Raw genomic sequence first — 10264 nt, 5'->3', positions numbered from 1 at the left:
GGCCTCCGTATCTGGATGATGCATGCAGTCACTTTATTAATAATTCACACAAAACCTTACAAAGTCATATAACAGTAAAACTAAAGCCACCGTCTAGGTAACATCTGTCGCTACTTCAATCCAGTTGATGTAGGGATGCTGATAGTCTGGGCCTAATACCAAACAGACCTCGCAGCTAAGTCTAACATCTAAGACCTGAGGTCTCAAACAGGACGACTGCCGGGTATGGGGCACCCACCAGTCCGGCGCACTCCTCAACCAGGAAGCCTGCCGGGTATGAGGCCGCCACAGCCACCTGCCACCAATCCATCTCCAGTGTTGTACTGCTGCATCTACCTTGCCCGGTCTAGCTGCTGTCGACGCCACCACGACGTCAGACAACTTTGTCCTCCTGTGCGAGTCCATCCCCACACATCGAAGACCAAATCTGCACCGCGCCACGCCGTCAAGATCCGTCGCCATCAATGTCTGGATGAAGCACCGCTCCACCAAAGATGCGGTCCGCTGGTCCCTCGAGCTCGTATACACCTCCAAGAATGACGCCCCCAAGGGGGAAACGACACAAGCGCGCCGTCATCTTCCGATCTACCGATCTAGGGTTTCCCCCGGAGGTAGCAGATAGTGGTCTAGAACTTCTCCACGGTGACGCCTTCAAGAAGGGAACGACACCGAAGAGCGTCGCCATCGCCGGCCTTGGCATCTAGCCAAGAGCAGGTTTTAACCCAGATCTGTTCGAAGAACTCCATCCAGCTTCCTGTGCACGGATCACTGCCTTCTCTGCCGGAGACTAGATCTGGGCCAGTGGTCCGAGATCTGCCGCCGCCCACTGCCACGGCCGGCTCCAGCGCTACCCTTGCAGCCGTGGTGGCACAGCCTCCGCCGGAGTTCCCCGGGCCACGCATCTGTGACCAGGGACACGCCAGCCACCGCCGCCGATCAGGCCAAGTCAAGCCGGCTGCAGCACCGACGCCATCGCGCCAAGCTACAACACCGTCGCTGGGCCGCACCACCGTCTTCCGGCCTCGAGGCCACCGGATCCACGTGAGCCCGCCACCAGGAGCCCCGCCGATCCCGCGTCCCCCACATGGAGCAGCCATCCCGCGCTGCTGAGATCCCGTGCAGAGGAAGGAGAGAAGAAGCCCCGCCGCCGCCAGCGCCATGCACGGGTTTCGCCCGGCGGACGCCGTCTGGTGGCGGCGACGAGTGGGCTGGGACAAGGAGATCTAGAGGACAGGCGGCGGATCTGGTCTCCCGTGACGCACGCATGGATCTAGAGGTACGTTTGTGTAGGGCCACTACATCGATAGTGTAATCCAACGTCCAGATGTACACACACGTCCACATGTCCACACACAACAGCACAGGCACGCACGCACATGGATAGATGCACATTCATGCGTTCTCTTTTTTTACACAGTACAAAAGCAAACAGGTTTGCTAGAACTCATCTAGATGAGATTTAATTTTGTCTCATTCACCTTTTATAGCCATTGGATGTGGTGCTATAAGATGCGTGTGTGCTGATATGGGTTGTATCCGTTCTTGTTTTTCAGGTGAATGAGACCAAATTACGTCTCATCTAGATGAGTTCTAGGTACTCCCAAAGCAAATACCTACATACAAACACATACACCTATTCTGTGAACACAGGTACGCACACACACCTTACCCTTATGAGCATCTTTGAGATACCGAGTTGACATAACTTGAGATTGATGAAATCACCGTAGACACCTTCGTAATTGACGGCAACATCTCCGCCCATTAAACAAACATCGCCAAAGAGCCTGAAATAAATCCAAACATCGCCGGCGTGCCTAAAACGAATCTAGGAAAGTGATGTTCAAGTTTTGATCCATGAGACGAAAAGTGATCCGTTCATTGTATCCTCTTGGGTTTAGTCCAAAATTTGTGCGAGATAGTACTAAGAAACTCCAGCTTCAACCGGTGATACGTGGCATATCCTGAAACACAAAGTGCTACAAACAAACATTAGCACATACACTACTGGAATCTGGTTTTCCAACAAGTTCTGATATTTTGCCAAGCTCATCTTGTCAAGAACTCAGCAAAGTTTGTGTCTGCCGTGCTTGATTCAAAATTGGACTCGGCACTGATAAGAAACTCGGCAAACTTCACATTTTTCCTAGTACGAGCAAAAAAAGACTCAGCGAACTAAATAAACTCGGTAGAATCTCAAATTTGCCAAGTTTCCGACAAAAAGAAAACACGACCCGTGGACAAGCAGGAGACAGAGCCATGATGGCCGTCTAAGTTTGATAAGTTTAATTTAAAGGAAACTCGGCAAAACTTTTTCTCTTGTACATTTTTATTATTTTGGAATTCTAGGTGTCACGCCTATGCCGGATATCCATGAGAAAGAACTTGGGAAAATATGACTGGTGGGTCCATAATTCCTTGGGTGGGAGGCCCCCTCCCCAAGTCGGCCACCCGTCCCTCCCCCTATAAATATGCGTGGGCGACGCCCCCTTTGAGATAGATAAGTCTCTTGATTCAGGCACACCTTTTCTCTCTCTTGATCTAGTCTTGGTCTAGTTTGCTCTAGTTTCTCATAATAGAGAAGCCTTGTGTGGTTATCTTCTCCCTCCTCTAGATCTCTGGCGACGCAAAGCTCTAGATGCAAAAGCACTGCCATATCGTCAAGCCCGTAGCCGTGCAATCTATAGAGAGATCTAACTTTGTCCGTTGGACGGTTCGGGGACTTCAAGTTTGATCTACGTCAACTCTTCTTTTACCGCAATTTAAAGTTGGTAACGAACTGATCTAACTTTGTATGCATCTTCATAGTGATCATGCGATCTCAGGCCAATTATTTTTTTGTTTTCTACTACCAGGAACATCGGCAGTGATCATGTTCGTTTCGGTCTATCCGAGCCAGCTCGACGGAAAATATGATTGTACCTTATATTCATGGGGTCCATATCGGCTGCTTGAACCGGCAACATTATTAACGGGCCTACACTCGTCGGACAGAGCCCGAGCGGGCCACTAGCGGGTGAAAAAGCCTGCTCAGTTCATCCAGCCTTGGCCCTAGTTGTGTGAGTTCCAATCATAGTTAGAAGAGGCCCTGTGCGCACAGATCATGCTCCTATGTGTTTCGGTTTCACACATACTTTAGTTTTCAATAAAAAAAACCACAAGTACCCCATCACTCTATACACAAGGGAGCTCATGCGTTAGGGGTACCCTTGCCTCCAGTTGGAGCGCGCCGTCGCCGATCTGCCTCGCCTGCTATGGACTTAAAGCCATGGAGGCACGGTGGATCCCGGCCCTTGCCAATGGAGCGCTCCATTTCTAGGTGTTTTTTTAGTTTAGTTATGCTTTGCGTCCTGCTAGGGAAGACGAGGAGGCGGCGACTCCGTTTCTAGGTGTTTTTTAGTTTGGTTAGGGTTTGTGTCCTATACCGAGGAAGACGAGGAGGCGATGACTCCGTTTCTAAGTGCTTTTTTGAGTTTGTTAGGGTTTTGTGTCCTATACCGAGGAGGATGAGGAGGCAACGACTCCTTTTCTAGGTGTTTTTTTGAGTTTGGTTAGGGTTTTGTGTCCTACCGAGAAGACGAGGAGGTGACGACTTCGTTTCTAGGTGTTTTTTGAGTTTGGTTAGGGTTTGTGTCCTACCGTGGAAGATGAGGAGGCGGTGACTCCATTTCTAGGTTTTCTTTTGAGTTTGGTTAGGGTTGCGTCCTGCTCAGAAAGACAAGAAGGCAACGGATCCCTGGAGATGGAATAAGGTTCTTTCTGTCTAATCCCAGTCTCGGTGGTGCCTCTAGGGTCATCAGAGGGCATGTGGAGATGTGTCTCCAACGGACTTCATGGGATTCGGTTGATGTTTCTCTTCGGTGGATCCACTTGGATCTGGTTTTTGTTCGTGTGTTTATAGATTGAATCTTTCCGATATATGCTACTCTTTATTGGTGACCGTTGTTGCTGCATTGGCTCTCCGGGGCCTTAGCATGACGCCTTATCGATTGTTTACTACAACAAGATTTACCTTGCAATAGTAAGGGAGGCTTGCTCTAGTGCTTGGAGTTCCCACTAGATGGTTGGACGGTCTCGACAGTTGGTAATTAGATGAAAAGTTGTTCCGGCGAGAAAAAAGCGCACCGGTAATTTAGTTTTGACTAGGAAAAACAATGCAAGTTTTCCGACTGACACAGGCGATGTGTTGCAATACAAGTTGCACAATGTGCGTCGTACGAACTCAGTACTACTCCGCGTGTGCCGATGAAAGCAAATAATCACAGCTGCCAGCGTCCGGCGGCCTCCTCGGTACAAGTAACTGCGATTAACTGCAGTGAGCTGCATGCCATTACTCAAGTTTGTCAAACCCACGTCCGGAGAAGACTGAAGCGCTTAACGTCTCCTCCATCTTCCACAACCACATCCTTATATACTGTAGTACTCCAGAGACACAGTTCTACTCCACTCCCGTGTCCAGACCAGCATGGTCAAGGAGATCGAGAGGCCAGATGGAGCAGCAGCACGGCGGGAGCTCGTCGGATTCCAACGACGTCGACATCGACCCGGAGGCTCTCAGGTGCCCCAAATGCTTCCATCCCCTCACACCTCCAGTGTACCAGGTACAAGGCTAGAATCTACTTTGTTGAAGTGGATTGAACTTGCAAGATACACCATTTTAACTTGGTATAATCCTTTCGTCGAATATGTTCTGTACGGTGCACGGCTGGACATCAGGTTTGCTCGACCTGCCACGCCAACCTCGCGGAGAAGAGCAAGTGCGCCTCCTGCTTCATCACCGCCGGCTTCAACCGGTGCTTCATCCGCACGAGCTACAGCCGCTGCCACGAAGTCGAGCGCATGCTGTCATCCGTTCGTGTCGCTTGCCGCAACACCGTCTACGGGTGCACTGCCGGGAAGATGCTCTACCAGGAGAATGTGGAGAAGGCATGTATCATGTACTGCTTCTCATGCAGGCCTAGAAACCCTGTCGTGGAAGAAAAGATCCGACGAGACTTTAAATTTGTTGAACGTATCTCGGAAAGTTGGAGACCTCATAATCTGCGCCTTCTGCGCTGGTTAGCGAGTGGGCGCTTGCGCGCAGGCAACCAGGCCATGGGTAAATCTCGCGCACGTACGCTTCGCCGGCTTGCTTGGCCCCTTTGGCACACTGGCCCAATCTTGTGCTCGGGGATAGAGATTTGGTAGTGCAAAGCGTTAACTGCAAATTCACTGGCTCGCTCTGATTTCACAACCGCAAACCGTTTATCATTACAACAACAACAACAACAGCAACAGCAACAGCAACAGCAACAACAACAACAACAACAACAACAACAACAACAACAACAACAACAACAACAAAGCCTTTAGTCCCAAACAAGTTGGGGTAGACTAGAGGTGAAATAAAGTTTACAAATAAATTTTTAGATTTAAAAAAATCATGAATTTGGAAATTTATTCATGAGGTTGAAAAATTCTTCACGAACTTGAACATACTTCATGAAATTTAAATAAGTTTGTGAATTAAAAAACAGTTCCTGAATTCGAGTAATCTTTGAGAATTTGGAAAAAATCATAATTTAAATTTATTTACAGAATTTGAATTTTTTTTGAAAAAGTTCATGAATTGTAGTAATGTTCACAAAATTTAAGAAGTTCATGAATTTTAGCAATGCTCATGAATTTGAATAAGTTAATAATATTATAAAGTACAAGAATATGAAAAAAATTAAAAAAAGGGAAAAACCTAAAAACTGAATCCCGAAAAAACCAATAGAAACCAGGACAAGACAAACCGTTGGGGGACGGTTCCCAAAACTAGTGCGGAGGGATTATCGGCCGGCCCACTTGAGACAAACCATTGGGAGACGGTTCCCAAAACCATGTTTACCCGTCCTTTGGGTAAAATGCCTCATTTGGTAACCAAAACCTTGGTACCAATACAACTGCACCTGGCACGTGTAACGCTAAATTGGAACTAGGGGAAAGTTGGGTCAAATGGTCCATATATGAATGAAGGCTTTCCCAAAACTAAGTAGCAGCCCGTCTTGGAAGTTTTTGTGGAGTGATGGTCAAGCTGAAGTGGCCCTAGCAAACCAAGGTAGGAGCTCCTGTCGGCCAAATGTATCACTAGTGTAGATTGCATCATCGTCGATTTGTTTTTTCGTTGTCCAGTTTTGCCTAGAGGCGAACGAGTATCACACCAACATGAAAGGGCATGCAAGCGATTGGGACGACTTATTCATCACTCACTTTCATTAACAGCCAGCACCCTTTCAGGTCATACGGGGAGAGGAGGAGGAGGGTGCGCCGTTTGCGCTCCTTGCAGCAGGTGGCAGAATCTTGGGCTTCCAAGGGCGCTTTAGTTTGTACCTAAATGCGCTTGGAACCTACATTAAGATGGACACCTAACATATGTTAAGATGGACTTGCTTGGCACCTGGAAGATGGGCATCAAGGCCATCGTGTCAGGGCATCAAGATCATGACCATCGAGTGATGGGACGTAGAATTCAAAAACCAATAACACCTTGTCGGGGATGATTTATTTGGCGATCTGCAAAAGCAGCCCCCAATAACCAGATTTTTGTTTGTTTGGACAGCTCAAAGAACACCTTATTGGGGATCGTTTATTGGACAACTGGTGGAGCTGTGCCAAACATGAACAAACGAATCTTCACACATCTTAAACTAAAATCTTACGCACACATCTTTCCATAAAAATCGAGACAACATATAAATCATCATACTCCTTGCAGTCATAGCCTTAGTCTTCGTCATCGTCCTCCCTCTCTATTGTGATGGTGGCCACAACATCGGTTTCTTTACCAGGCACGATGCACAAGCACTGCTTTGGTACCCCATCGGGTCCCATTTCCCACTTTGACTCCTGATTATGTCCTGGTGCGCACGAGAAACCCACGGTGATTCGGACATTTCCTCCCGGAGTTTCTGGCTGCACACATACGAGTGAGACGCCATGGCCGTAGGACTCCAGCGCCTCCATCTTGAGCAGGAAGAGGCGGTTGTATTTGGTTTTGAGAACTCGGGAGCCCGGCTGCACCGGGACATCGAAAGGCTGGAATAACTCCATCGATGTTGCTGGCAAATTGTGCACGGTGGCAAGATGGTCAAGGAGCACAGCCGTTGGCGCGACGAACCCGCAGCCGGAGACGGGGCACAAGCACGGGCCGCAAGGGCACTGCCTCTCATGCTTTTCCTTCTGGTAGTAAGCGATCGTCGTGGAGCATCCTTGTTTGCAGGGAATGAAGATGTTGTCGACGACGCGCTCCATGATGTAGCTGCGCTGGACGCCGATCCCTTCTAATAACGGAAGCCTCTCCTGGCAATCCCCGCAGATGGAGTTTCCCTTGGAACACTGCAATGTACACAGAGGCGGAAAAGTGTTTAATCTTCTTGTTCATCGCATGCTGATACATACGTTGTACAACCAACCGCTAAGGTACCCCCAGTCAATTTAATCACGTAGCGCATACCTGGAAAATGGGAGGCCTGAGGGGCTTGGAGCAGACGGTGCAGTCGAATACCTCCATCACCGTGCTCACATTCTGCCTCTTCCAGCCGCTTTTTCTTCCCTCCTGCTCGCCGTCTCCTTTCCTCTTATTGGAGTTGCTTCTATCCTCCATCGGCTCCTTCTGTACTTCACACAAAGAAGAGATACAGTACTGGCAACGTCAATCCCCAATATATAGAGAGAGTTACGTACAGTAGTAGCTGTAACTAGGGATGGTAATACTCCGGAAGTTGGATAGGCCTTTTGTTTCGACTTCCAATAGCCATTAACTCACCAACATTACCGAGGAAGCAGCTACATTTGTTCTCACTTCTCGATCACTGTTCCTAGCAAACAAGAATTTAATTTTGAAAGCCAGCAAAGCATGCATGCACGCATGCAATTGATACGCGCTGCTGCTACCTCGTTGGATATGTGTACACGCCACCCCAAGGGACGAAGCTGCATAGTACTATGACGAATCGTAAGCTTTAAGGAGACGCTTTGAGGAAGGTTACGACATCGGAGGACCGCCAGACCCGCCGCCGCCCGATTTAAGAATCAGAGTTTTCTCTGAAGCAACACGACATACAATGAGAATCTCAACGACGTCTTCAAGAAGGGGACGAACGTCGCCACCGCCAGTCTGCCCGAAGAAAGAATAGGTTTTCACCCCGGCAAACACTCAACGCCACTGCCATAGGTACGGACACCTGCACCGCTGCCACCGAACGTCACATCCCGGCCACCATGCCGCCCACATGGCCATGGCCACCGGGGAGCATCCGAGTTATGGGCTCCGCCCATGAGCACTGCGCTTCCACCACCTGAGCCGCCACCTGTTAGTTAATCTGGTTGTTGGGCTTAGCTAGTTTGTTTTCAGTCAAATAAACATGTTTGCACGAGTCGCGACTTGTGCGTGCCGGGCAAGTAGGATTGCATGGGCCGATAGCTTCGCAGGTGGCTTAGGAGACACGATCAACTCTCGTGGGATGGCGCGAAACTGGTGGATCGTGGCGCATAGATAGGATCGTCACCTGCCTCTTCTTTCTGTAACGAATAAATAGCAGTGAAAGAAAACGGGAAAAGTCGCAAGATTGCACGCGACGCAAAACCTTCGTCTCCTCTATGATCGTGAGTTGCGAGAGCCTAGGTTCCTAACAAGTGGTATTCAGAGCCTCAGTTAGCGATCCCGGCGGTCATGTCCGATCACGGAGAACAGCCGGACGCGGCTGCGGCGGCAGCCGCCGCGGCCCTCAACGCAGGCGGGGGCGGGCTGGCACGCTCGGCGACTCCACCACGGGAGCACAGCTGCGGGCGAAGCCGCGTGAGGCGGGAGCGGCAGGTGGTGATCCACCAGGCGGCGGCCACGGAGCGCGCGCCGTTCGTGCCGGGCGCCGGCACTACGTTCCCGACCCTCACCTTGACCAACTACATCGAGTGGTCGCTGGTGATGAAGGTCCACCTGGAGTCCTGGGGGCTCTGGGACGCGATCCAGGGCAACGCGCAGCACGTGCGCGACGACAAGGCGGCGCTCGGCGTTCTCCTCCGAGCCATTCCGCCGGAGATGCTTGGCGTCCTCGTCGTCAAGGAGACGGCCAACGCGGCCTGGGACACCATAAAGGTCATGCGATGGGGGTGCACCGTGTGCGGGAGGCCACCGCGCAATGACTCCGCGCGGAGTTCGAGCATATCGCCTTCCACGACGGCGAAACCCTCGACGCCTTCGGGATGCGGATCACCAGCCTCGTCAACCAGCTGCGCACACTCGGCGACAACGTCGAGGAGGTACGCATCGTGCAGAAGCTATTGTGTGTTGTTCCCCCCGTTACTCGCAGATCGCAGTGGCGATCAAAACCCTCCTGGACCTGGGTACGATCTCGGTTGAGGAGCTGACCGGGTGGCTTAGGACCGCCGAGGAGCACTGCGCCGTGCCCGCGCCGAGCCAAGGCGGTGGGCAGCTGTACCTCACTGAGCGGCAGTGGGAGGCACGCAAGCAGGCGCGCGAGAGCGGCCAAGGCTCCGGCGGCGGGCAGAACAACCGCCGCGGAAAGAATCAGGGACGGAGGAACGACGCATGTCCGCCTCAAAACGCCGGCGGCCGTGACATGAGCAAAGTCAAGTGCTACAACTGCAACAACTCGGGGCACTTTTCGCGTGACTGCACTGAGCCCCGGCGCGAGCGCAAGGAGCAGGTCAATCTCGCCGAGGGCAGGACCGAGGAGACCATGCTGCTCCTGGCTAGCCTGAGCCTGCTCACCGCAACCACAGAGGCGGCCGTGGAGCACGTGATGCTGAACGAGGAGCGCTCGCAGGCGCGCCCCGCCTCGGATGATGGAGGGTGCGACACCTCCTGGTTCCTGGACTCCGGCGCCAGCAACCACATGTCTGGGCGGCGGGAGATCTTCTCCGAGCTGGACACCGGCGTACGCGGCTCCGTCAGGCTTGGCGACAGGTCCGCGGTGCAGATAGAGGGGAGGGGAACGATCCTGTTCCAGTGCCTAAATGGTGAGCACTTGGTACTCTCTGAGGTGTACTTCATTCCCCGTCTATGCAGCAATATTGTGAGCTTGGGCCAGTTGGATGAGAACGCCTACGAGACACACATCAGCCAGGGCGTCCTTCAGCTGCGAGACCCGGGCGGGCGCTTGCTCGCGCGCGTGCAATGCAACCATGGGCGCCTGTACGTGCTGAGCCTGAGCGTGGCTCGCCCGGTTTGCCTCACTATACACGGTGGCGAAGATGCGTGGCTCTGGCACGCGCGGTACAG

The 10264-nt window shown here is 51.6% G+C and overlaps 1 protein-coding gene across 1 annotated transcript; it reads right to left on the bottom strand.

Moving 5' to 3' along the window:
* Nucleotides 1-6747: 6747 nt before the first annotated feature.
* LOC123073725 (putative E3 ubiquitin-protein ligase SINA-like 6) lies at nucleotides 6748-7654 on the bottom strand. The gene is made up of 2 exons (XM_044496774.1): nucleotides 7478-7654; nucleotides 6748-7359 (listed from the first exon to the last, which is right to left on the bottom strand). The coding sequence occupies exons 1-2, from the start codon at nucleotides 7625-7627 to the stop codon at nucleotides 6748-6750; spliced, it is 762 nt and encodes a 253-aa protein (XP_044352709.1). The 5' UTR covers nucleotides 7628-7654.
* Between the last annotated feature and the right edge of the window lie 2610 nt (nucleotides 7655-10264).

The sequence above is a fragment of the Triticum aestivum genome, chromosome 3D, assembly GCF_018294505.1.
Source record: "Triticum aestivum cultivar Chinese Spring chromosome 3D, IWGSC CS RefSeq v2.1, whole genome shotgun sequence".
NCBI lineage: Eukaryota > Viridiplantae > Streptophyta > Magnoliopsida > Poales > Poaceae > Triticum > Triticum aestivum.
This window is presented reverse-complemented; position numbering and strand designations above follow the sequence as displayed.

What these genes read in the sequence shown, in the direction of transcription:
- LOC123073725 (XM_044496774.1), bottom strand. Translation starts at nt 7,627, where the DNA reads ATGGAGGATAGAAGCAACTCCAATAAGAGGAAAGGAGACGGCGAGCAG. An exon ending in TCAGGCCTCCCATTTTCCAG is followed by an intron (nt 7,360 to 7,477) that starts GTATGCGCTACG and finishes TGTACATTGCAG; the next exon opens with TGTTCCAAGGGAAACTCCAT.